Source organism: Lutjanus erythropterus, chromosome 23 (assembly GCF_056507025.1).
Source record: "Lutjanus erythropterus isolate fLutEry1 chromosome 23, fLutEry1.hap2, whole genome shotgun sequence".
Taxonomy (NCBI): Eukaryota; Metazoa; Chordata; class Actinopteri; order Lutjaniformes; family Lutjanidae; genus Lutjanus; species Lutjanus erythropterus.
In genome coordinates, this window is record NC_139339.1 from 6,649,617 (window position 1) to 6,676,995 (window position 27,379).

The 27,379-nt window shown below is 42.7% G+C and overlaps 1 protein-coding gene across 3 annotated transcripts in view; it reads left to right on the top strand.

The window, feature by feature from the left end:
- Positions 1-27,185, top strand: part of dennd4c (DENN/MADD domain containing 4C) — a 42,274-nt gene extending 15,089 nt beyond the window's left edge. The window contains exons 2-34 of one of the 3 annotated variants that reach the window (XM_084711579.1): positions 1,009-1,319; positions 7,042-7,294; positions 7,385-7,454; positions 8,973-9,142; positions 9,330-9,571; positions 9,832-9,898; positions 9,994-10,052; positions 11,181-11,325; positions 14,054-14,229; positions 14,377-14,477; positions 14,941-15,165; positions 15,796-15,941; positions 16,175-16,213; positions 16,538-16,668; positions 17,193-17,325; positions 17,415-17,621; positions 17,745-17,873; positions 17,969-18,116; positions 18,408-18,557; positions 19,015-19,134; positions 19,274-19,408; positions 19,582-20,672; positions 21,126-21,318; positions 21,441-21,538; positions 21,638-21,813; positions 22,102-22,260; positions 22,401-22,584; positions 22,816-22,926; positions 23,015-23,152; positions 23,242-23,359; positions 23,672-23,828; positions 23,937-24,001; positions 24,718-27,185. In XM_084711579.1, coding sequence (XP_084567705.1) covers positions 1,021-1,319; positions 7,042-7,294; positions 7,385-7,454; positions 8,973-9,142; positions 9,330-9,571; positions 9,832-9,898; positions 9,994-10,052; positions 11,181-11,325; positions 14,054-14,229; positions 14,377-14,477; positions 14,941-15,165; positions 15,796-15,941; positions 16,175-16,213; positions 16,538-16,668; positions 17,193-17,325; positions 17,415-17,621; positions 17,745-17,873; positions 17,969-18,116; positions 18,408-18,557; positions 19,015-19,134; positions 19,274-19,408; positions 19,582-20,672; positions 21,126-21,318; positions 21,441-21,538; positions 21,638-21,813; positions 22,102-22,260; positions 22,401-22,584; positions 22,816-22,926; positions 23,015-23,152; positions 23,242-23,359; positions 23,672-23,828; positions 23,937-24,001; positions 24,718-24,854 — 5,772 coding nt within the window. In that variant the 5' untranslated portion in view covers positions 1,009-1,020 and the 3' untranslated portion in view covers positions 24,855-27,185. Of the gene's footprint in view, positions 1-1,008; positions 1,320-7,041; positions 7,295-7,384; positions 7,455-8,972; positions 9,143-9,329; positions 9,572-9,831; positions 9,899-9,993; positions 10,053-11,180; positions 11,326-14,053; positions 14,230-14,376; positions 14,478-14,940; positions 15,166-15,795; positions 15,942-16,174; positions 16,214-16,537; positions 16,669-17,192; positions 17,326-17,414; positions 17,622-17,744; positions 17,874-17,968; positions 18,117-18,407; positions 18,558-19,014; positions 19,135-19,273; positions 19,409-19,581; positions 20,673-21,125; positions 21,319-21,440; positions 21,539-21,637; positions 21,814-22,101; positions 22,261-22,400; positions 22,591-22,815; positions 22,927-23,014; positions 23,153-23,241; positions 23,360-23,671; positions 23,829-23,936; positions 24,002-24,717 lie in introns of all 3 variants that reach the window. The other 2 variants (XM_084711578.1, XM_084711580.1) reach the window with 2 other exon arrangements.
- Positions 27,186-27,379: the final 194 nt, after the last annotated feature.

A 27,379-nucleotide genomic window follows, 5' to 3' on the forward strand; every position in this document is an offset into this window, starting at 1 on the left:
GTGACAGTAGTTACTGGAAATAAATTCAGTTACTGGGTTGTTAGGTGAACCCAGGATGTTTGGTTATAATACCATTACATTACTCTATGCATCTTAAAGAAAACAGAGACTGTGCTATGGAGAAACTCGAAACTTTGCAAATCTCCGCTGGTTGCATCAGGAAGTTGTGGTGGCATTGCAGTAGGTGCTTCACCATCTGTTTCCTTGTGGAGAACTGCACTCTACTGAGTGCACTCTTCTATTTTGTCACTTTATAGTGTAGTGATGTCACTGACAATGCAACACTTGGCTGAGTCGTATTGTAACCGTTAGCTGAGTTGCTGGCTGCTAAACTTAGTGTCATGACTCAGACATAAACTAGAAAAAGAAACTGGAGCTTTCATTTGAAACAGATATTCACTATAAACTTTAAAATTTACACATTTTGGCAGCTCAAAGTGTTAAACTCTGTGCCATGTTTTACATTTTTTGTCAGATGAGTTAAATTGGCTACCATTTTTGTGCGTTTCACAGACTTTTTGGTGTCAGCTTGATTTACGCTCTCAGTGGCATTTCTGAGCATTCCTCTGGGCCCGGCTGCTCTCCCTTGGCTCTCTGTAGCTGCCAGAGCTTTAACTCTCTCGACATAATTGGAGCGGCGCGGTGATCTACAATGACAAGAGTGTCTGTGAATGTCAACAAATCCAGTCCCTTCATTAGCCCTTGTGTTTCTCCAGTTTGTTTGCCTCGTTGTGGCACAGTGGTCTTAAAGGATCCTTTTATTGCCTTGGCCACAGTATTACTTAGCATTCTGTGTATGCTTGGATGTGTAATCCACCCCACTGTCCCAGAGTGATATGTAAGAGCTTTACTCTCACTATCGTGCACTGTTCTCCATGCCTATAGGCTAAATACAGTATCTGTAGCTAGTGTTAAGTAATAGGCAGCAAAGAATACTTTGTCTTAAATGAACACAGTTCCATAAGGTGTATTGGCTATGAGGCAAATAAACTATTTTCTATTTTCCAGGTACGTCCAGCCATGATCGAGGACAAGGGTCACCGTGTGACCGACTACTTTGTGGTGGCCGGGCTGACAGACAAGTCCACGCCCCTCGAGCAGGACCTGTCAGAGACCAAGTCCGGCGGGCCCAAAGCGCCCATCACCGACTTGGCTGTCATTAACAAATCAGCAGGAGAAACGGTGCCCGAGGGCTTCACGTGCATCGAGAGCACCTACAGCGGCCAGCCGGCCAACCTTAACCATGGCAGCCTGAAGAGCCCGGAGCTGTTTCTGTGCTACAGGAGGAGTCGAGGGAAGTCGCCTCTCATTGACATCGGGTGAGTCAGCAGTTTGTTTATGTTGGTGTTTGTAATCTGCTGTACTATGTTCACATGCCAGCAGCAAGGCAGTCATTATAAGTGGCTTCATTTTCACTGTTATGCATTAAATGAGACCCAGCACTTAATATGAGTCAAACATAAACTTGAATAAACATTTTATAGTTATGATTTTATTGCAGCTTGTTCTGGATCATGAATTCAGACGGCAGAAGTTTGTAGATTGATAACATGATAAGATTGTCAGTTGGCCTGTTGACTCCAAAATGTCTTCTGCTGTTCAGTGCGTTATTGTGATGGAAACAGGGTGGAAGATGGAAGAAGCTCTTGAGGGGAAAAACACACAATTACAGATATGATTAAAGATCCCCAAAGTGTCCTTCAACTGGATTAATCACTAGCTAGCTTGTCAAAAGAATATCACATGCAAAAAAACAGGCATCTACAGCTGCCTGCTGAAAGTTGTTTATCATCAGTCAATCAGTCAATCATCAGTCAGAGACCCCTCAGTTTACTGAGAATCCTCAAGTCAATCAGTTGTTTGTGTTTTTTATTTCCTTTGTCAATCAGTGTGCATTACAATGTATTGATTATTAATTATATACAAGAATAAACAAGTAGGGTCATACATTTTTTTTTACTAGCTTGTGCACTTTGTGACAACATGCACTGATGAAAAGATGGATGAAAATGAGGCTTTCTGGCTAACTCTGGAACTTCTTTTCAGAAATGTTATTAATGTGCACTGTCCCTGTCAACTAAACTAAACTAAACTAGTGGTTAACTGTCGAGGGAAGGTCAAACCAATGGTTGGTAAACAAGTTTTTTAGCTGTCATTTTACATAGAACAATGCAACAGCATGGCAGGCTGTCAACAAACTGACAGAAAAACGGAGGGCTGATAACTGCAGTGCATCAACTGTGCTGCACGCTCTGTGGTGCACTGGGGTTTAATATCTGAACTATGACATTTTCACTTTCTCTGACCGTGTAGAAATCTGATGATTTCACGAAGGATTGACGAAGGAGTCTTAATGGTAAAACACTGATGTAGGCTAATATAGGAGTTACTTGTGGCACTAAACTGGAAAAAAAGAAGTGAGTAATGTAGTAATTAACATCTGAATCCGATTTGCCTGACAGAATTCTGAGTTACATGCATCATTAGTGTCTTTCAAGAAGCATTTTTCATGGATTGTGCTTGGACTTGTCACAGTAAACAGGGAAATAAAAGATTTAGTAATGGCTGAATTCCATTTAGCTGCTTCAGTTTCTGGGTCTTGGTATTTTGCAAGTTGGTTCACTGTGCAACTTTTCATGACTTACTCAGACATTTGCCTCCAATCTTTTGTAAAGCTGAGAGTACTACATTATATGATGTATTTTTTTAAAAGGTGTTTCTCATAGTTTATGTTCCCCAGTGTCACATTTAAGTTTTCAGAAATGGAAGGAAGTAGGTGTGCTGACCAGTTCAGTCACTCGCCCCGTTGCATCATGGAGTTCTCCCTCTCAGCCACACCTCTTGGCTCCCATCCATCGATACAATTTTCCTGCTTCCTCCTATTATCCTGCAAGAGGGAACTCCATTTTTGTTCATTAAATCCAGCCAAGTGGCCCTAAAGCTGCCTACCAGCGCTCTTACTCCTTTACAGAGGAGCCAAAAATGTTATCCACATTTCATCACCAGTTCTTTGTGTCTGTTGAATGAAGCCGCAATATAAATGCAGCAATGCGTCACTGACGACAATGATGCAACAGCCTGAGGTCTTTGGGCTCTCCACACACCTTGGTCTTTGTTTAAAGCCTCTTTGTGTTCACCGCTAAGGAACCTGAGTTTCCAGTTGCAAGAGACAACACTCATCTCGCTCTGGAAGATTCCCCTACAAATTCAGGCCTTTGACGAAAACCGGTGCTGCTGTATGAAGATTGCATCACATTGACTGCAGTTCTGCTTGTTCTGTGATGAATTTAGTTAATTCCACGTGTTATTGATGCCATTCCCTTTTGCTTTAAAGTATAGTACTACATAAAACCTTCCCAAAACCCTGCAGCTGTCGGTGCACTGAGCATAAACACAAGATCGTATGTCAAGTCATGTTTCCATGAAGAGATTGTGCAATCCTGCTTAGCATGCAAACAGACATGTGGGGTGAAGAGAATGGAAACAAAATTATATTAAAAGACTCCCAGTCTTTGTCAGGCCTCTTTATGGTTTGCTTTTTTTCATCGGCTGAAGCACCAAATCAGTCATGCATTTTAATCAGATTGAAAAACAGATTTCACAAGTTTGTCTTCTGTGTTGATGCATACCGATATAATGTTAAGAGACTCCTAATGTAAAATTCATGACTGTGTGGTTTATTATTAATAAGTGATATGATAGATAGTGTATGGCTTAATAAAAATGCCTCAAGTTGATGCTTTACAGCGTTGGATCACTTCCTGATGATTCTATTTCAGTTAGGGCTGTTAATGATTAATCATTAAACATATAGTTCACCCAAAAACGAAAATTCAGTCATTATCTACTCACACTCATGCTGATTGAAGGTCATGTTTAGTTTTTAGTCCAGAAAACACTGTTGGAGTTTCACAGGAAAACAATGCTACAGAATAAAAGCATAAAATGCCTCCATACTGCTCATCTGGTGTAATCCAAGTCTCCTGAAGCCCCAGTATGCCAAGCTGACTAAAAAAACATGTTTTTTAGCTTGAATCTTCACTGTAGATCCTCAGCTTGGTGCCCTGTTCACATACACACCGACTGAACTGGGTTTGTGTGATGTGATGATGTGCACTTAGTTATTTTCATTTTTGGGTGAACTATCCCTTTAATCACCTTTAAGATTTTAACTGATTTATTGTTAATTAGTCAGTAGTGGAGAAATGTCAATATTCTTGCCTAATTTGACAATTAATGAATTAGTTGTCAATTATTAAATTAATCATCAACTATTTTGATAATTTATTAGTCGGTTTAATTTTTTTTAAAGAAAAAATAATCTTTGATCCCTTTGATTCCAGCTTCTTAAATCTGAATATTTTCTGTTTTCTTTATTCTGTTATGACAGTAAACTGAATAACTTTTTGTTGTGGGAAAAACAAGACATTTTAGGACATCATCTTGGGCTTCAGGAAATACTGATCAACATTTTTCACCACATTTTCTAGACCAAGCAACTAACTGATTAATCAAGAAAATAATCAGCAATGAAAGTAATAGTCAGTTGCAGCCCTAGATGCAACAACAGTGTCTTCCCTTCCTGAGTTTTCCTCCACCTGCTCGTCTTCATCCGCTGAAAGAATACATGAAAAGCTGGCAACCTGTAAATCATTCATCCTTCCTTCTGCCACCTCTGCTGTCTGCTGTCAGTGAAGGCAGCATTCCCAGCCCGGGGCTCCACAGCGTCACGACTCAGTGTGCCCATTAGCGCTCTGTCTGTTTTGTTTTTTTTTTGTTGCCTAAATGAGAATTTTCTGGCAACTGTCCTCCTGGCCTCTTTAGGTTTGTCCTGCACTCTTTTCAGAATAAATGGAGTGTTTCGGGGACTATTATATCAGCGATGGCTGCCCTGTAGCCTGCACAAGATAAAAAAAAAATGTGTGCAAAAAAACGAGTTCTGTCTTAGTTAAAAGAGGGCAGCGAACACAGCTTTTGGCCTCCCACATTGCATTGTCCAGATGGAAAGGGGAGGACATGGAGCATGCTACCATAGAAGCCCTGCAGTCATGCAAAAAAACACAGTGGGACACTGATTGCTGCTCCTTCTGCAACTTTTAGCTGAGTGATATTCCACAGCAGGAGCGATAAGGAAGCCTGGTCTGGTAATGCACAAAACATTTTGGGAGTAATCCAAATCATCACATTCAAAGTGTTTGTTTTGTACTACGCTGGATATGAAAATCTTGATATCCAAGTTTCCTTCGCCGTCTGGGATTTGAATGAGTCAGCTGGTAAATATGTCTGAATCACATCACCCATTGAAGACAGACGGCTTCTCACCGAGGCCTCAAAGGGAAACCAGAGCTTCAGAAGAAAGTTGGCGGTTCTGACCACACACTGATCCTCCCTGTAAAACAGAACCAGAGATTACCCTCCTCACCCGAGGGCTACAGTTCACCCTCCCGCTTACTGTCTCTCAAGAAGGCGCAGTTTCCTAAATCTTTTTCACCAGATTTGCCCAAAAGTGAACTGATTCTGGGAAATTAACGAAATCTTCCACATAAGCCAGGTAATGGCTTGAGTTTACCTTCTCCTGTGGTGCTTTATAACAACCTGGAGGCCTTAAAGGGATAGTTCACCCAAAAATGAAAATTCAGTCATTATCTATTCACTCTCAGGCTGATTGAAGGTTGGCTTTAGTTTTCTAGTCCGTAAAACACTGCTGAAGTTTAACAGGAAAACAGCGTCCCAGGATCTCCCAAACAATGTGAGTGAATGGTGATTTGATTTGTTCTTATTCATCACTTTCCCTAGCTCCAAAATACTTCAAAGCGAGGAATGATGATCGGTTTCGAGGGACTGGCGCTTTCCCTTCTGCTTTAGAGATTAGATTTTTGTTTCATCCATCGGCTCTCTGTTGTGTATTACTCCCTCCACTCTGGACTGCAACTGCAGCATCCAGGAAATTCTGCACAGGCTGCTGCTGCAGGGTGACTGGCTGTTTAGGAAATGCTCGGCGCACTTTAATTTAAGCTTCAATGTCCCAGTCAATCGTGTTCATTTATTTGCAGGAAGCCAAAATCATGATCACAATTGATAGTCAATTAATTCTGCAGCCCTATCGACTCTGCAGTTACCCTCACCTCTATGGAAAGTTTCAGTGTCTTTCAGCACATTGGTTTGTTTTTTACGGCCCGCAGCTTTACTGTTTTCGTTTAGTCTCACCGCTCTCATCAGCATTGTCTCCAGCAGCTGTTTCAGCAAAAAACCTCTGGCAAACCTGCATTGCACACTACCTGCCCAGCAACAGTCAAAGTTAGCAACTAGCTACTGTATATAGTGGAGCATTAGCAGCTAGAGTCAGATATTTCCTTTGGGAGTTCAGCACATGTGAAAACTGTGGTTTTATCATATTATGTGTCACTGTCCCAAGTATCCTGTTTTCTGATGTCAGAAAGCATGACTTCGTATATAGCTGATGGAAATATAAATCAGACCTAAACACTAGCAGCAAAGCATATTTTCCTTGTAAATATTCTTGTGATCTTTTCCCTCATCTCATCCTGTTTGCAGTTCTGCTTTGAAGGATTCTATGGAAGTCTTTGCTCCAGACTGACAAGCTCATTACTCAGGAGCTTTTCTTGCACCTCACAGAGATTCCTCAGTTCCTTCTTGTGGTCTGTTTCAAACTCCTGATCTGTTGTTAGCATTCAAACTTGCCATTACATTTTTGCAGTGTAAACTGTTGTGTCATCAGAATGTGAGGTATTTGTCTTTTGGCAGCAGAGGCTGTTTAAGAAATGAAAGCCATGCCTGACAGCAAAACCGATTCCAGGGCAGCACTCTTCTCTGAGACACTTAATTGTCTCTGAGTAGTACGTGTGGGCATGAGTCATTGCAAAGCCAGCTGCTATGCTAACTGCCATCTTGATTTGAATTAAATTAAAGGGATTTTTACTGTCCCTTTTTTGTACATAATCCCATCTTCATTTTTGATGGAAGCACAGATTGTCCCGTGTCCAGCTAATATGTTTGCTCACCGTTTGTTGTGTTTATCAGTGTGCTGTATGAGGGCAAGGAGCGTCTGATCCAGGGCTGCGAGGTCATCCAGGCCACGCCATACGGCCGCTGCGCCAATGTCAACAACAGCTCCGCCACCTCGCAGCGCATCTTCATCACCTTCCGCCGAGCGCCGCCTGTCCAGCCTCAGAACTCCCTGGCGGTGACGGACATCTGCGTCATCGTCACCAGCAAGGGCGAGACGCCACCACATACCTTCTGCAAGGTGGACAAGAACCTCAACTGTGGCATGGTGGGTCTGATTTTTGTTCCTTAGCTAACAGGATTGTATCGTCAGTTCTGAGAGGACAGATTTGTCATATCTGTGTTTTAAACTTTTCAGTGGGGCTCCAATGTGTTCCTGTGTTACAAGAAATCGGTATCTGCGTCCAATTCCCTCAGTTACAAAGCCGGTGAGTAAAAGTCAAGTACAGACAAGGGTCATCTGGGTTCTACATGTCTCTGTTGTTTCTTACCTCTGAGTCAAATGTTAAGTAGCCAAGTAGAACAGACATTAGCCTCCTAGTTAGTTATAACCTGATGTTCCAGCAAAACGTGCGTGCGTGTGTGGTTTGTCATTTGGTGGGAGGCAGCATTGTTATGAAATGAAATGAGTAGAAAATTAAGTATTTTTTAAATAAAAAAATTATGAGATAGTATGCTTTGACTTTCAGAATTATGAGATACTAATTGTAAATGTTGATTTTGACTTTTAACTCTATTTTTCTGATAGAAGCAGGCTCCAACACATGACGGTGTTAAAATGTTTTGCAAGAATAATAATAGACCTTTTTCACAACACCAAATATTAATATGAAATAAGGTCCTGTGACAACATGCACTTGCCTGACATCATTGTCAGCTTGTTACGCTTCATTTCCATATTCAGAGAAACAGCCAGCTCAGTGGAGTGATGTGCACCCTGCCTCTGTTTGAGCCGAATGGAACAGGACCTTTATCAGTGTCATTGCATTGCATCCTTTATCAGCATCAGCCTGTGTTTACAAGACTATTTTGTGTCAAAAGAGCTACTGCGAAAAGGTCTGTTAGTGTTTCTACAGTTACACAGCGTTGTTTAATGATGTGACACATTGATACAATCAGCCTAGCTTATGTTTTTGTGTCAAAGCTCAAAGCGAGCTGCGCCTTCAGCGTAAAGCTGTGATCTTGCAGTAGATAGTCGCTTATTGCAGCTGGCATTTCTGAATTGTTGTGTGACATTTTCTCTGACTGAATGCCTCCTTAATAGGCTGGCCTTTGGAACAATTCCTTGCGCAATGCACATATAATCAGAGTTCATATGAAAGCATGTGTACACGCACACACACACACACACACACACACACACACCCATGCAGACACACATGCTGGCTTTATCTTTTTGGCCGGCCTTTTTCCTGCGAGGCGGCTGTTTATTCATTGCAGACAACGGCACTTCCTGACACGCCCATTACTTGTGTCTCTGCATGTTTGTGTATGCACATGTTCACAGAAGAATGTGTGTGTCTTGTCAAAATGGCATCTCACCAAACAACAAGATACACTGAGGAGCTGGATAGGTATTTCCTGAAAGTGAAACCAGAAATACTGAAATCTCTTTTCTTAAAAAAAAAAAGCCTTTGAATTTCTCCATTAAAACAGAATATTGCATTAAAGATATTGCACAGGTTTAAAAATGTTGATTAAAACCTCACCTGAGAAAGAGCCAGATTAAGTAATTTGTCCAATCAGCATAGCCCTCTAGTTGGCTATATAGTCAGTGAAGTTATGTGAAGTTTGAACATGAAGTAAGAGGATATTAAATACTGTAATCTCTACGATTTGCCTAAAAGGAAGTTTGACGAAGCCTCAGATCTCAATCTGAATTGACAGCATAATAATAAACACTTGTGACGATCACTATCATTTTATTTTTTTCCTTTGTTCTTCAGGTCTCATCTTTCGTTACCCAGAGGAGGACTATGAGTCCTTCCCACTGTCAGAATCTGTCCCTCTGTTTTGTTTGCCAATGGGAGCCAAGATCGAGTGTTGGGCACCAAACACACGCGATCCTCTGCCTGTCTTCTCCACGTTCGTCTTAACTATCTCCTCTGGTGAAAAGGTGAGATGCAGCGACCAAGAGCAAGCTCGTATTGATGTAAAAAGAAACCACAGTTGGAAGGAAGGTTATTACCTGAGTTAATGTATCTTTGAAAAGACTTTACGACTCGTCCATCAAGGTTAAACTAGGCTTGGGGAGCTAAAAAGTTGCAAAATGACTGAAGTGCTTCATCCGTCCCTGGTTGCAGGTGTATGGATCAGCCATCCAGTTCTATGAGCCGTATCCAGTCGATCTGCTGAGCGAGAAGCAGAAGATCCAGCTGGGCGTTCTCACCACGGTGGAGAAGAAGATGATCCCCAACCGGCCCGTGAACACCAACAAATGCATCTGCCTGCTCTCCCGCTGGCCCTTCTTCGAGTCCTTCCGCAAGTTCCTGATGTTCCTCTACAAGCTGTCCGTCTCAGGGCCGCACCCGCTGCCTATTGAAAAGTACGAACCCGCAACCCCAATCCCAAACAAGCTGGGATGTTGTGTAAAACATAAATAAAAACAGAATGCAGTGATTTGCATTTGTAATTGGTTGCATTCTGTTTTTATTTATGTTTAATGCTGCTTCTTAACTTTTTTAGAATGGGGTTTGTATTTTTATAACATTTGCTGGGGACGTTCGATGCCCATGTTTTGAATGTCGTGGCTGGATATGTTTGAAAAGAATTTGAAGACCATGTTTTATATATTTCTCTCAACAGGCACATCTCGCACTTCATGCACAACGTGTCATTTCCTTCCCCTCAAAGGCCAAGAATATTAGTCCAGGTAACAATATTTTTTTTTAATCTTTTTATACTTTAACATGCGTATCATTGTGTTTTTATAGCTCCTTCAATGAACATTTAATTTTTTCATTTCAGCTCTCAGCACATGACACCTTGATCCTCTCCCAGCCTGTGTGTACACCCTTACCTCTAAGGTAATTGCAATTTCCAATGCTAAACATAGTAATTTAGCGACAAATAACATGTTGAGTTACTTTGCTGAATCCTTTTTCAAACAAGGGGGTAGTTTATTCTTTATACTTTGACGGTGTTGTTTGCATTTCAAGCCAAACGGAGCTTCCCTTCAGTATATATTCTGTGCTTTGTCTCAAAGAAAAACAGCTGAGCAGGCTGAAAGAAAAAGACCAATGTATTGTTCCAGACCAAAAAAAAAAAAAGCTTTCACTCATGGTAGTTCTTTCTGGGTCAAATCCTCACAATGAAAACGACCTCAGACATCATGTTTCTGGAGATTTTTTTTCCGTTGCTGCATTGCATAATTTTGCAATTGATACGAGCGATTAGAGCAACGCCTCTCTCGCCTCGTGTTACCATAAACTCTCGACAATGGTGACTGTTGGGCTTTTGTTAAAGGCAGATGAGAGTAAAGATTCATTTTCAGTTTCCAAAGCCCTCTAAAAAGTCATATTAGTTTCTGGAAAAGACTCAAACAACACAACAGTGTATGTAAACGCAGACAAACTGCAAACAGAAATGGTGAATGGAGCAGACTTGTGGCGACAACTTAATGGGACGTTGTCTATTTTAAGCGGGGTTGCATGAGGTATGGCGGTCGACACACCCCCAGCAGCAGTTCATTGCTTAGCTTCCGTGCTGGTTCTCCTCTTCCCTTCTCCAAACTCTGGGAGTGCAGACATCCATCTACTGTAGATAATACACCTGCTATTGATAAATACCTCATGCAACCCCACTTCAAATAATCTGAACTATCCCTTTAAAAAATCAAGTATGACTTGCAGAGTTGTGGATTTCATTGCATTATAAGATGAAAGTGTTACGTTGCTATTTCAAAGTTCTTGGTGTTGATAATAAAGATTAATAATGAAAAGCTGTTTAAAATGCTATATATTTCCTCATTATATCCAGTTGTTTAGAGAAGTTTTGAATCATCTTGTTTCTCTCTGATATGACTCATGTCAGTGTCTAGTTACAAACGGAGTTCACTCCATCACTTTCTTCAAGTTCCTTCCTCCCCGTGCTTTCTGTTTTGCTTTCCGTCCTCTGCCCGAACTCATCACCCCACTCCTCTCCTCTGTGCTCAGCGGGGCGGACTATGGCACGCTGCTGATGAATCTGGGCTCAGAGAACTGCGCCACGCTGCTGCACTTTGTCCTGCTGGAGAGCAAGATCCTGCTGCACTCGCTCCGGCCCGCTGTGCTCACCGGAGTGGCCGAGGCCGTGGTGGCTGTAAGTACGCTCCGCCATGTTCGGCCATATTCATCAGTGTCACTGCAAAGACTGGGTTTTTAGCAACATCTGCTGCTTTTGAAACGTCGTAAATTTTCAGTTTAAGTTTTGTTTACTCGTAATTTACTGTAGTTCATGATCATCATCAGATTGAAATACAAAAACAGCCACTGCATGAAATCAATGAAATAAAAATCTGTGCAAATTCGTTGGCATGAGAATTAGATTAATAACACTGTTAAGTCAAATGAAGGGTAGGCAAAGTTTTTCAGGTCTTCAAAGGGTCATAAGACGTCTTAAAATACAATCATCTAAATTGCAGGCCTTAAATGTCTGAAATAGGATTTTGACAATTCTTAAAAAGTGAATTATGAAGCTTACATTACTATTTTGACATTTGATTTAACTCAAGTCTTTCATTTAAATGGAAAAATATGCATTGTTAATGCTGTAACAACTACAAAACGAAACCAACATTGAACCAATAAACACTAATACAAACTTTGCGTATAAAGATCTTAAATTACTTTAACAAAACGTCTGAAAATGTCTTAAATTCAGTCAGGTAGACTGCTGTGAAGTACAAACACAGTGAAACAAGCAGCGAGAAGAGAAACAGGTTTTTGGATAAACATGCTTTAAATGCTCAGCAGTGAAGTCATTAGTTCCTTGTGCATTATATCGTCCAGATTTCTTAGTCTTCTAACATTTGAAATGAAAAGGAAGTGTTTTTCTTTTTCTTTTTTTAACTTAGATGTGATGGTAAATGCTTCCAGAGTCTAGTAATTTATAGTTGAGGCACCCTGGAAGTGTTTGAATTTTATCCTCAAGAAGCTGTGCAAACCCTGACTATTACTTTGAAATCAGAGATCATAAAGTCTCTCAGTTATTTTTATTTTAGCTAAAAAAAAAAAAAAGTCAAATGTTGTTTTGCTCTGCCCAACAACCAAAATAAGTTTCTTTTGCAATAATGTGGAATTCAGCCATGTGCAGTTTCCTCTTGGGTTTAATATTAGATGCTGTGTTTTTACGGGTATAAAAGACGTTAGTTTTCACCATAACATATTTATATACAGTTCCATTCCAGTTCCATTGTATGTAACACATTTAGAAGTTTTGAAAAGACACAGCGTATAATAATTATAAGAGAATATAGAAGAAATGCTTGAAAACCCTCCAGGGGTTTACAAAGTGTCATTCAAATTACAGGTAATAATTACAGTAATACACTAACTTTATGTATCTATCAGTGAATTTAAATGTAGTAAATACTGTGACATACTTTAGCATAGTATTTGGCAAGAGTACATCCCATAAACACTCATATCTTTATAATGATTAAGTCGTAATACATGCAAGTCAGCAGTAAAACGAAGATGAACAGAAGATGATTGTTCAAAGCGTTTCCCTTGAAATTCTCTGGAATATAAAAGCAGGCTGAGTCATTCTCATCCATGAATGAGTTACTAAAAGCTCGTCAAGTAACAAATTAATCTTCATTTTGTTAAGATTATAAAAGGCGTGTCAGTAACCTTTCTCCCATTATAGTTGCACTGGTTTAAAGTCAAAATTCAATCTTAAAACATCATTAATTATACCATGCTTTATATTTAAAAATATCTCCAATCTGCTCCTTCGTGTATTTGACCTTCGTCTTATTTTTCACCGTGATTGGTCGTTGATTCTCCAGCTCCAGGAGCTGCTTTGCCGACCTCGTTGCTTTGAATACACAGGATGTCACAATCCACAAAAATCCCACAAATGCATTTGAAGTGTTGAAATAAAACAGTTGAATGATAAAGCATCACGTTATGCAAGTAAGACTCCTTATATTTGTCCTAGTTGCTACTTTTTTTTTTTTTAGTTTCATGGCTTAAAATACATTTGATTACATAAATACAGAATAATGTAAACATAAGTCAAATGGTTGCAGTAAACCATCTCGAAATGAAGCTGTTCCTCCGTTTTTTGCTTTGCCTTTAATTTTACTTTAAGTAACTATGAACATTTGAACAAACAGTGTCACACACACCCATATACACACATATTTACCCATAAAAGTCTGCTCCTCCTAACAAAGCCTCCTTATTGCAACGCATGTCTGGCCTCTGAGATGATGTACCTGATCCATTCTGACCACATTCCCCTAAATTTCTCTGTTTGTATTTTTATAGAAAATATAGTATAGTCTCTCTATTATATAGATTTCATAAATATTTTTTAACTAGTCATCTAATGTTGAGGGCTTTTTTTTCCATCCCATAAGTAATATTCTGATGATGCATTTGTCTCCTGTCTCCTGTCTCATGTTCAGTCTTATTGTACCCATATTTATTGTCAGTTTCCAAGCATTCCTGAATTTCCCACCATTGGATTTTAATCTTTGGGCGGCGCCATAATAAGTGATGATGGTTGGCTCATGATGTTTTTCCGCCTGAATTCCCTCCAACTGTGCGAGGATGTAGTTACTTACTTTGATTTACAAATATTTCCCCAGTCATCTAAAGATAACCATCCCTCCTTCTCTTTCTCCTTTCTCTTTCTCTTTATTTTTAACATTTTAGTTGTTTGTCCTGGCAGCTGTAGTTTAATCTGCACATTATTCTTCATCTGCCCAAATTTAATTCTGGAGTCTGAAGTAAACATACTCCGGAGGTAAAGTGAAATGTTTTATTTTTATCAGCCTGGTTGTCGTAATCGTGCGTCTCTCTCTTTTGTGTCTCCTTAGATGATTTTCCCCTTCCAGTGGCAGTGTCCCTACATCCCCCTGTGTCCACTCTCTCTGGCAGGCGTCCTCAACGCTCCTTGTCCATTTATAGTGGGCGTGGACTCCCGCTACTTCGACCTTTACGACCCCCCGCCAGATGTTGTCTGTGTGGACCTGGACACCAACACTATCTACCTGTATGCTGTGCTTTGATACCCTCTAACGCTGCCTGCTCTGTGCTCTGCATTTACAGCTTTCTCAAATGTTGCAGCACCATGTTTTAGCAAACATTATTTTTTCTGCAGCTCCCCAGCTAACCGCCTTTGTGCTATTGTGTGTCACAGGTCTGACGAAAAGAGACACAGCAACTGGAAGAACCTCCCAAAGAAGCCCTGCAAGAGTCTCATCAACTCACTGAGCAACTTGCACCACCAGCTGGCCACCGGTAGGAACAGCATCTGAATTCAGAGAATTACCTGCCTTTCAAAAGATGAAGAAGAATTTACATGGAATGGACAAAGTATCGTGGATGATTGAAAACATAATCTAGTTAAATACAAGACCACAAACTATGATGTCAAACGTTACCATAGAGCTGAATTGTAATAAAAGTTTTGCTGCTGTATTAGATTACATCATATTGTCCACCCCCTGTGGTTATAAATGGAGAACTGACACTGACAAAATGTAGATTAGCAGACAGAGTTCAAGCAATAGTCAAATAATCCAAATTTAATGTAAAAAGAAAACATAATAATAATAATGATGATGATAATAATAAGCACAGAGTAAAAACAGCCAGGTAAAAAGACAACTTAAAACATAATCTTACAATGTAAAACATCACAACACACACAAGAAATTTAAATTGTCCAAGTTAACCTTAAAAAATTTGTTGTGTGCTTTAGTTTCAGTTCGTCAAACGTCACAGGAAGGCTCAGCGGTGGACATGACCCCCATCGAGGCGGACTTCACCTGGCACAAGAAGAAGACGTCCCTGGAGATGGAAATCCAGGAGGCCTTCCTTCGCTTCATGGCCTCCATCCTGAAGGGCTACCGCTCCTACCTCAAACCCATCACCCAGGCACCCTCCGAAAAGGCCACGGCCGCAGACTCCCTCTACGACCTGCAAGGTAAACAAAAGACTGGCCGCTCACTTTTGAAGTTTGTGGACGGTGTGTCGAATCATAAAAATCGACATGTCGGTGATGATGTTGTTTATGATCAGCCTAAAACTATTATAACCTATGCATAATTTACAGCCTTAATTTAGATAGATTTTTCTAATGTTTAATTTTATTGACATTTCTATTTCAAGCAGCAGCTCAACTATCACTCAAGCTAAGTGTTTTTAAAAATCAATCACCGTCCTCGGCTATAATAAGACTTCACTAATGCTTGTTGCTGACGGGAAATTGGTTCACACCTCCATTTAGCTTCAGTGTTAGAGATCAATTTTAGCTGCAGGTAGAGGAAAGAAAAAAGCTTCTAACGCAGCATATTTTAACACTTCGGTCCAAACAGCTGCACACTGGTGTCCTTGAAGTGGAAGTGTGTATTTCAGTTACGCTTACAGGGATTGATCGGATCATTTGATGTGGGGTTGTATGGGGTGCTCCTCTGCTTCTCCAGACTGTGGGCGCGTTGAGCGCCATGTACCGTAGCTAATACACTGATATTAAGCACCTCATTCAACCCTACACCACGTAACCCGAACTCTCCCTTGAAAAGCGATACCAGACTCTCTCTTTGCCTTCCTGCAGGGTTTCTCAAAAGCAGAGACCGCGCCCACCAGAAGTTCTACTCCCAGCTCACCAAGACCCAGATATTCATCCGCTTCATCGAGGAGTGCACGTTTGTCAGCGACAAAGACACCGGCCTGGCCTTTTTCGACGACTGCGTCGAGAAGGTGACTACCAGCCCAGCAGTCCTGCCAGTCTCCGATATACTGTATACACTCTGCGCACTGGTGTTACGCTGTTGTTTGTGTTTCCTCTTCCACCTGAGGTTTCCCTCCGTGAATGAGCCTTTTGTTTAATGTTGTTTCATTGGCAAAATAACGTCCGTCCGCTGGGAAAGTAAGGAAGCCAAAATTTCCTCTGATTCATTCTCTTCCCTTTGCTCTCTTTCCTCTTCTTACAGCTTTTTCCCTCTGATAAAAACACCGACAAGGGCACCAAGGTAATCATTCACAGTGTAATCACATTTCCCTGCACCCTCTTTTCTTTATGTTTGTGGCTAACATTAAAAGGAAAATACATTTTTCCCCCTTTGACAAATGTTTTCACTGAGTAGCATGAGCGTTTCCTGCTTTTCTTCTGTCCTGAAATCCTCACCACAATCAAATAAGTGTGTTTTACTTGCTAATTGGAAAAGCGTACTATATTAATATGCTTGCAGTTGTTTACTTTCTGCTGTCAGACAGGAAATGGCCTGCAGTTCTTTGTAAAATTCAAATCTCAGTTGTCAGTATCAGCAAAGTCCTGGATGTGATCCTCACTGCAGGTCGAAGGAGAGTCATCTGAGGACACACGACTGTTGGAGCTGGACGAGTCCCAGAAAAGCGAGCACACGGTGTTTGTCATGCCCCCTGAACCTCCGGCTGACGATGGACCTGAACCTGCACCCAAATACACGTAAGTCTTTTAAACAACAAGACGACAAGTTCTGAAATTGAACAAGAACATCAGTTTTATCATCATAATCAACCAAACCTTCATTTAAAATCATCCTGGCTCATCTTTCCACTGTTCCAACAATCACCAGCTCTGGTTTGGTAAAACTAAACCCTTTGTTCACATTGTGAAAATAGCAGGAGAGGAGCAGGAGGGAAAGTTTGACATCAGTAACAGCAGCGTGTACAGCCAGAATATTTTCACATCAACCTCGGAGAGTAAAGGGTTTATTTCAACCAAACAACCAGAGCTGGTGTTGATGATGATAAAATTAGCGTTTTTGTAAAAGGAAGTCTGGTTAGTTTAGGGAGAGTAATAAATAGCTGTTTGGTTATACAAAACCTGTCTTACTCTTTAAAAAAAAGGTCCATCTCTGTAGTGATCCTTTCCATAAAGTTATCAGACAGTTTGTAAGTTTTATTACATAAAATAAGATTAATAAAACAGATAAACGTCATTAAACAAACTGTTTTCTCATCCTGCAGGTATAAAAGTTTCCCCAGGCTGCGTTTGGAGCTGTTTGACCGTCCACGGGTTTTGCGGCCAGCACTTAGCAGCAGAGCTGCAGGAGCCAGTCTGTCCAGCAGCCCTGCACTGCTGGCAAAGAGGACGAAGCAGGTACGTACATACCCACACTGACCTCATAGACTCTTAAAACCACTCATGTTTAAAAACTAAACGCTGTAAATGTCTGCGCGATCCTGCAGGAGATCAAGCTAGCATACAAGATGGCTAAGCGGTATTACTCCAACCCTCCGCTGTGGGCGCGGTGTCTGTTCAGCCACTGCTACAGCCTCTGGTTCATCTGCCTGCCAGCTGCCGTGCGACTGGCCAAGTCAAAGAGCCGTGCCATGCAGCAGGCGTACAACGTCCTCCTGAAGATGAGAACCACTGAGGTGGAGGTGCTCGATGAGGTACAGTGACGTTTTGCATTTCTGCTAATATATTTATGTCTTTACACGTCGAGATGTTGCTGTCTCATAGTGTGATACTTTTATGAATTAATGTTTCATGTTTTGTATGTGTTTGGCTTTCAGGTGTGTTACAGAGTGGTGATGCAGCTCTGTGGTGTGTGGGGTCTTCCTGTTATGGCTGTGCGAGTCCTGGTGGAGATGAAGAAGGCTGGAGTACAGCCAAACGCCATCACATACGGATACTACAACAAGGTCCCATATAGCTTTTTACATTGCTTAAACATTTGCAACTGAAAGCCCCACACTACCTTTACATGTCCTTATCCTCCTGCGTGTTCCCTCTGCAGGCCGTCTTAGAGAGCCCGTGGCCGAGCAGAAACCGAAGTGGCCAATTTATGTGGACCAAGCTGCGTAATGTGCTTCGCGGAGTGGCCCAGTTCAAGCACGCTGTACACCGAACATCCTCCAAGAAGGGACCCACGCTTAGCACCACAGGTGGGAATGGACTATACATTTTCACATTCACACTAGCTGTGTTTCCATCAGTGTTTTTCATGTCATCGTGTGCACTCTCTTCTTCTGCAGTAGACTGGAGAATTGTTGCCTAGCACCTCCTAGTAATTGCATGACTGTGGATGGGAACAAGCATTCATTCACATTTTATTTTGATTTACTCAAAATGTGGTTAAATTTTGTGCTTCGTTTGGATGGAAACCTCGCTACTGTCTGTTTCCTCTCATTGTGTCTCTTACTCACTTTCCTCCTTCCATGTCTGTGTGTCATTAGCTGCATCGATAGGTGGGTCAGCGGTCACTGAGGCTGACCGTTTGAGTCATGGCAGCGCCGACAGCTCGAGTGAGGTCAATGGGGAAGAACACAATCTATTCGCCCACAGCCACAGCATGGAGGACACAGCAGACAACCACTGCAGTACAGGTACTGATCCCCTAAAGTTATGATGTTTGCAGCAGGAGGAAATATCTTTAGTTTTAGTCAGTTTGGTCAAATTTGTTACCTGTGTTTATTGAGACGGAGTTGTATACATGACTGTGAGTCAGTTGCTCTCACAAAAAAAGTGTTGTGTTTATTATTACCTCTTCTCAACTTCTTAAATGTTGCGGCTGACAAATGTGCCCCTGTTGTAATAAAAAACTAATATTAATACAGAAACTAATAAAAACTGAATTAGAACTAAACATTTTAAACAGTAAAACGTAGTGAAACATGCAACCCCCCTCTTGGAACGAACTGAAACTAAACTGAATGGCAAACAAAAAATTAAAAATAAAATAAAGGTTAAAACTAATGAAAAATACATTTTCTTTAATCTTATCCTCATTGAAAAAAAAAATTTGTCAGTACAGCATGGTTCGTGTGATTTTCTGTTCCACAGGAAGGCAGTCTGATCAAGGCTACGGCTCCAAGGATGAGTTACATCAGGAGCTGGCAGAGCCTTCACACGCAGCTGTCCTTTCCACTGAAGAGAGAAACAACTCCAAAACACAACATAATGGTAAGAAAATCTACCTCCACTCAATATACAGCATGTAGAAAACGGTCACATTAAGTTCTGCATTTAAAAGCCGTGTGTGCAACAGAAACCCTTTCTCCTTGTTGTACGCTGATGTTGGTCTGTTGACTTTTATGACCAGGAGGTGACATCGCCGGCTCTGTGGACAGTGCCGTAGCAGTAGCAGAGCCCCCCAGTCCTGTTGATGTACCTTCTCCTGTCCCCAGTATTGTGAAGCTGTCCTCCACAGGGAGCTTTGATGGTGCCAGAGAAACAGGTGAGGAGAAAGATGAGGCCTTAAATAGTTTTTAAAGTGGAGTTGTATGAGGTACTTACAAATTGTCAAAAAGGCGTACAAACCTACATATCACTCTTTCTCAACAAAACAAACTTAACTATAAAATTTAACTATAAAAAGGACATTTTTTTTAATCTGTCCACATCCCGCAGGTACAGGGAAGCTGTTCAGGAGACAAAGCAAGACTGATAGCGTGTCTCTTCCTGATGATGATGCCTCACTGCCGTCCGGGGACGTGGCTAACCCGACTCAACAGCAGCGGCAGAAATCCTTTTCTGAGCGCAGCTGCAGCTTCAGCGCTGAGACCCGCGCTGGGATGCTCCTGGAGAAAGGTGTGGACCACATGGCCAGTCAGATGGGCGCCGACGCCCGTATCCTGACTGCAGCGCTCTCTGCAGGCCAAAGTCCGCCCCCTCACAGCGTGTCCAAATCACTTTTTAAAGACCTGGAGGAAGAGCCTGAAGACGATCAGGGCTTGACGCTGGGAAAGCTGCCAGAAGAGGAGGTGCCGGGAGCAGCAGATGAAAACAAGGGAGATGGTGTGATGGTGGAGGAAACGGAGGTAAAAACGGAGAAAGAAGAGAGGAAGCTCACTGAAACACATGAGGAGGACTCTGGGCTGCGAGGAGCAACCCTGGAGAGGGCGGACGTGGAGGCAGGTGCTGACCCGCTTTCCCTGCTGATGTCCGAGAGCGAAGAGTCGGCCTCTGTCACCAGCCAGGAGCCACCGCGCTCCGTGCCCGTCGTGGTGTCCCGCAACCTGGCCGAGGAGATCGAGATGTACATGAGCCTGAGGAGCCCGCTGGGTGTGAAGTCCTCCAGCATGGAGCTCCAGCAGGCGCAGGGAGACTCCACAGACGCCTCACAGCCTAAACCATCCCTGGAGCGCAGGTCCAGCCTCCCCGTGCCGCCCGTCAAAACTCCAACCGGCTCCCCTGGCGACACACCCAAACGCAGCCCCAGCACCGTCACCCGCTCGAAGACTTTTGCTGTAAAGACGAAGACTCCCGCCAGCACTGCGGGCAGCCCGGGTACTAGATCTGCGTCACTGACGGCGCTGGTCAAGTCTTCCCAGGGAGGGTCGCTGGGCTCAGTCATCAACACCATTTCAGGCATCAAGATGGACACTCTCTTGTCGGGACCTAAAATTGATGTGCTGAAGTCAGGCATGAAACAGGCGGCAAATGTGGCCAGCAAAGTGTGGGGGGCGGTGGCCTCAGCTTACGCCTACTCAGACGACGAGGTGAGTGTCATTACAGGAGAAGTCCTGATGTTTTAAACTTTCACTTTATTTTATAAAATTATTAATTTTTAAAGGCATTCTCTGCCACTCACCGCTCAGCACACACACAAAAAAGGAGCTCTGCTACTCCTAAAACAGAGGAGGGGAGGGGTTGGCGTTGATATGTCTGCACCTTGTCAGTTGACCATGGTGTGGTTTTGCAAGGCGCCATTTTTGAGTGGAAAAAATTGTGGTCCCTTTTGATGATAGCTTGACTATTTTTAAATGTTGGGTTTGTGCAGGATGTCCTGTGTTGTGCAGCCAGTCAGTGGTTTGCATTGTTTTTATGTCACCTTTTAGTATCAGCTCAGCTACACCGTCCGCAGAGTCATGTTGAGCCAGACCATGCAGTAGAAACGCAGCTTAATTAAGGTACCAGTCCTCCTAATCGTTACCCTTAACTTTCCTCTGTAGGATGAACAAGCTCAGGGTGGTGGCGGCTTCCCCTCGCGTCTGGATGAACACATGCTGGCTGCGCATGACGTAGACGACAGTCCTGACAGAGGCGCTATCCCAGGGTTGGTGGCCAACGGTCTGAACCAGAGCTGCACCAGCCTGGGCAGCAGCAGCGGCAGCAGTGACACAGGCAGAGGGACCCACCAGACACGTAAGCAGGCATTCATTCTGACGTGCAGATTTGCGAGGAAAGTGGAGGAGGAGGAAGGTCTACTGACGTTGGTTTGCCTGTGAAATTACTTTTTCTAAGTTTGTTTTTGTCACGATGCGCAGATCCAACTCCAGGACGAGCAGGCAGGGGTCCAGACTCCGAGCAGGGCTCCTCGCTTCACGCTTCGTCCTCGAGCATTTACCAGAACTGTGCGCTGGAGGTCAGACACACTTTGCATACACAAACACCACCTTTGCTGCTGCTGTGCTGTCAGTGCCAGCATGCACACTGAAATAACTCCTAACTGCACTCCTGCCAGGTGCTGATGTCCAGTTGCTCCCAGTGTCGCTCTTGTGAAGCGTTGGTGTACGATGAGGAGATCATGGCAGGATGGACAGCTGATGACTCCAACCTGAACACCAACTGTCCTTTCTGTCGCACGGCCTTTCTCCCCTTATTGCACGTAGAGTTTCACGACCTGCGCACAATGACCGGGTAAGAAACTGTTCTGTCTTCTTGAGAACCAGCAGTTCAAACAGTGAGTGAACAAAAAAGTACCTTTATCCAACCACCAAATGTTGGAGGAAAGCACGTTTCAAATCTGCAACACGTTTCTTATTTTCAGGCAGTCCTACACTAATGAAAACAGACTTACAAGTGTTATATTCCATTCCTGCCATGTTCTGCCAATAAATCCCTGTAAATCTCATGCAGTGGACCTTTTTAACTATGTCTAATAATAATAGTAATCAAAGTTGACTATTGTATAATTTTCCCTGTCAGGTTCTACATGAATCCCAGTGCCTCGGGAGACAGCATCCACAGCACCAGTGCCCAGCCCACAGCCAGCAGCACAGCTGACATTAAGACACCAGACCTGATCTCTTTCCCTGAAGAGGAACCGAGAGAGACTCCAGACGATCGGCCTGGAACACTTAAGAGGTATAAAAACGACTTCAAACACATAACTCACCTCGACTTACAGTTTTAGCGGTGAAATCGGAGTCCTAGAAGCTAAATACTTGCCCAGTTTCTTGTAGCACCTCCTTATCTTCAGTCTTCTTTGCCTGTTGTGTTTCTAGTCTGATTCCTGAGCCGGTGCAGTCAGACCCTCTGGGTCTTCTGGAGCACCAGAAGCAGCAAAAATGCAGTGGGACGTCTCTGACACGCAGCAACAGTGTTGGCGGCCCGCTGCAGAGCCTGGACTACTCTCAGAGACCAGGACATGGCGTCTCCACCACCAGCCTGCCCTGCAGCCTGCAAGAGGTGTCGGTCAGTGCTCCTTACTGTCTGAAGTGGGGTTGTATGAGGTAGCCCTGGTAGCGGTTTTTAAGTGGCTAAAATGTTTTGCTGCTGACCCTGTTCAGAGCTGTGCATTGCTTGTCTTCCTACACCGGCACTCAAATAAGTACCTCAAACATCCACACTTCAAAGAATCTGAACTATCGCTTTAAATGTAGCAGAAGTAAAAATTATTGGGGTGTGTGTGTTTGTCAGGATGGCATGGGGACTAAACGGCCAAACCCCAAGCCAGTGTCCGTGCCGTACCTCAGCCCCTTAGTGCTGCGCAAGGAGCTGGAGACCCTGCTGGAGAACGAGGGAGATCAGGTAAAGTACTCGCACAACCTCGCGTTAAATATTGCCCACACTGCTGCTACACGACACAAGACCCAACTTTTCCGTTGTATTCAACCAGGTGATCTACACACACAAGTTCCTCAGCCAGCACCCCATCATCTTCTGGAACCTGGTGTGGTATTTCCGCCGCCTTGACCTGCCCTCCCACCTGCCCGGTCTCATCCTGACCTCTGAACACTGCAACAAAGGAGTACAGGTTAGAGACCGAACATTTCATCTGTCCTTATTCCTTCTGCCTCTTTTGTTTTGTGGCTTTTCTTCACCTCTCGCTGTTTGTCTTTGCAGCTGCCGCTGACGTCGCTGTCCCAGGACAGTAAGCAGGTATTCGTCCAGCTCCTGTGGGACAACATCAACCTGCACCAGGAACATGGAGATCCTCTCTACCAGCTGTGGAGGACCCTGTGTGAGTGTGCACCAGGGTTCTAGATGTTCTAGTTCTAATGTTGTTATTTGTAGAGATTATCACTAGGGGGAGACAAAGTCAACAATATCCAAATCCTACTTGTAGTTGCTTTGATTAATATTAATCGAGGGTAGCAGCTTTTAACTTGGTTGTCATTGTCTATATGAATATTTCACTTAAAGTAATTAAATTATAATGTAGTTCCTTTACTTCCCTGGTTACAACTTTTGCCTGAAGAGTTGAGACTTGAGACTCTTAACTTAAAAACAATAGAATGAAAGTCTTTCTGATGGTGCATGTGTTTTTTTTCAGTGGAGAAGAAGGGGACATTGGCTCCAACAGACCACCAGGAGATTCGTACCCTCCTCAACACGATTGTTCGCAACATCCAGACCAACGACGTCTACGGGCCGATCAACCTGTTGATCCGAGAGATCAAACGGCGCCCAGAGGGTTTCAAACGGCAGAGGTCGGTCCTTGTCCTCCTCCTTGATTGGTTCATCGTTTTGCTGCAAAAGAATTTGAACATTCATATTCTAGTAATGTCCCGTTTCTGTGTCCTGTGTATTTCTCTTAGGAGTATCTACAGAGAGATATTGTTCCTCTCACTGGTGGCCTTGGGGAGGGAGAACATCGACGTAGGTGAGTAAATGTGTGAAAGTGAAATCACCCAGTTACATCACAACATGACATAAACAAACAGTTGACAAATTAAAGGAAGAACATGAGTTAAGGTGTACCAACAATTAATGTTGGGTTTTTCTATCATTTTATCCTATATAAAGAAGGTTTTAGGACTCTTAAGAGGTTTTATGGGTTGTTTTTGGGGGTGTGATTAGCCATGAAGTGTGCTCTAGATGTCCTTCAGTAGGTTCTTGGGATCATTTTTGTAACTGATGAGATTCAAGAGATCTTTTAGGAGGTTGATGCAGTACTTGAGGGGCTTTGATGGCCGAAACAGGTCATAGTGTTACTTTCAGAGGTTTTTGTGGTCATTGTGGAGGTTTTATTGGTCATTGAAAAGGTTCTTTTAGGCGATTTTAGGGGTGATTTAGCAGGTTCTGTAGTACTTCCAGAGATTTGGTGGTTGCTCTAGTCTACTCTAGGAATTTTGATGGTCATTGAGAGTTCTAGGGGTCCTTTAGGATGTTTTAGAAGCCACTGAAAGTGTTCCAGAGGTACTCTTGATCATTAAGGAAGTTCTAGTGGACCTTCCAGAGATTTTACAGGTCCTGGAGGTGTTGAACACCAATGAGAGAGACTGGACTCCTTTAATTTGTCACCGGTCTGTATGTTTTACCCAAGTCTGAAGGCTGTGACTCATTCCGATGCCCCTTTGCTGTCTCATCTATCTGCAGAGGCCTTCGACAGAGAGTACCGCCTGGCTTATGACGAACTGAGCGCTGAGCAGCTCAAGTCTTTGCACCGCATTGATCGACCTCCCAGCCCCAGCATGCAGTGGTGCCTTAAATGCTTTGGGACCCCCTTCATCTGACCGCCGACGCCTGCAACAAAGGAAAAATCTGACCGGCCGAGGGGGATGGCAAAAAGGAGGGAAGGATCGACGGCGAGCTGGGGTGTGAGCGAATAATGATTTTGTATTTAAACGCCTCCAGTCGCCCCAAACATGGTACTCGGAAGATGCCCATTGTTGGCTTTTTTACAACCTTATTGTGCTTTTCATGGGCTTTCCAAGCAGCTACTTACTGGTGGGACTGTTTCTGTAAATTGTTTGGAAAGCTGCCATGAATCTGTTGGGACTAGTTGAGGTGTGTTTCTTTACAGATGGTGTATAGAATGATTAATCACTGTACAGAATGTATTGACTGCCCATACGGTGTAGACATATCTGTGTTTGTGTGTATAATCAGGCTGTCAGCTCCCTGTCTAGTAGCCTTTTGCCTACTTTGCTTAAATCTGTCCTAACTATCCACAGATTAGATTATTTTGAAACCGTGTACAGACCCCGACTGTTCCTTTGTGCACTTTCTAAAGAAAAAAAAAAGAAAAAGAAAAACCCAGTAACTCAAGTCCACCTGTCTTTTTGTACATATTGTTTACTTGAGCGGGAAATCTAAAAACCAGGGTTGCCTTTGTTTTTTGTTTTTGTTTTTTTGGAGGCAACAAGGCTCAACGCCTTGACAGTTTGTTTGATCCAAGTCTTAATGAATGTTCAGGTTTGTTTCCTTGTAAATGTACAGGTTCAGAGTGAGGCTCTCTGTCTGTGTAAATATGAAGCACACGTGTAAATGGGAGAGGACTGAGGACAATCACTAATTATCAATCACTAAAAATTAGTTCTGCAACATTCCAGATGCCCTGCAGTCAATACAGGTCTTAAAGAAGTATTATTGATCTCTGCAACTATTAAAACCAGACGATAAACAATTCCTAAGTCCTGCCCCTTTTTGGAACCTCTTGTAATTAAATATGCTGTGTGCTAGCGCCCACAATTTTGAGAAGACAAACAAATTACTGAAAATAATAGGCCAACTAATAAAAAACTAAATAAAAAAGTGATATTGAACACTACTGAGCTGAATCAAGTGTGCATGCATGGGTTTTTTTAAGATGCCCTTCGAGACTCGATTGCTAGTTAGCTAGTGGTTTGCTCTTTAGCAAAATGCTACCTAGCTAATCAACATCAAATGTTAGCTAGCTTGCAGCTGGCTAACATTAGCTTTTTTCCCTCTAGCAACATCTTAACCATCTTCAAAATTTGGTTTTCTTTTCAACATGGACAAGCCTAGCACGCAGCGTTTCTAAGCAGAGGAAACAGGAAAGGAGAAAGCTGACCGAGGTTCGGCCGGGTACTAAGCTCGCTCAACTGTTACTGGAGCACAGAGCAAAAAGAGGCGGGGACTTAGGAGGGGGCAATTAGAGGGAGAGATTATTAAGAAATATATATATATGTATGAATCTGAAGTGAAAAGACATGCCACACTACTGATGTCCACACATTAAAAGAAGACGCATGTTCTTTAGCAGGGAAAGACAGCTCAGTGCAGTGCCTCAGTGATGTAGCAGTCAGTCCAACTTGTGTTTTTAATATCTACATTTTTAACAGTAGCATACTGTTCTTACTATGCCTTATTGCAATGTTAAATTAGAGCTGTAACTTACATGTTCTGGGGCTATTCCTCACTCTGGCATAGAATGAACCAATAAGGTTGTTTTTTTTTTAATTGGGTATATTCTTTGCAGACAAGATTGCTTTTATGGTTTACACACAGTAGCTTTGGATGAGGTTGGTAGCAATTAGAGCTTTATACCGCAAAGGGCTTCTTCTGTACTGCTGATACTGTGTTCGTTTTACAACATGACATTCCACTAAATGCTGAAACAGACAGGAAAAAAAAAACAAAAGCAAAGTGCTGTGACGAAGTGTGTCCTATTGTAGACTCTGGAGAGCGACTTGTACAGAAGCGATAAGCGATTGTGAAATATTCAATTTGCACTGCATAGATTAAAACCTGACCTTAACCCAGGGAGAGGGTGAGATGAGACCACCTCAAAATATTAAGCAGTTTTTCCTCCAAAACAAAAAGAAATTTTCAATTATTTATTTTTGTATTATTGACATTTGGATTGCAGACAGTGTAGTAACTTAGCATTTTTGACTAACAGTCCCCATCTTTCCCCTTAATCTCGTCTTTTTCCACCCTGTACTATGTAAATTTGACCTCCTTGTGGCAGAGGATGTACAGAAGAGACTGTTCTTTAACAATAGATTAAGTTGATCTCTTACCGTCCTGTGGAAAGGAACTGAATGTCTACACTTAAGTGTGCTGCAATAAATGAATTTGTGAACTGATCGAAAACAAAACGTGTCCTTTTTCTTTGCCTCCCTGTCTGTCGTTATTCTCTCTATGTCCTTCCAACTCTTTCCTTCCCTCATGAAATCCTCCTTCTCCTTCATCTTTTCCTCCACCACTGGTTTAAAGTGTCATAGCTGCTCTTCGGCCAAGATTTCTGTTAGAGCCACCGCAGTGTCTGACAGTCAGGGGTCATCAGCCGCAG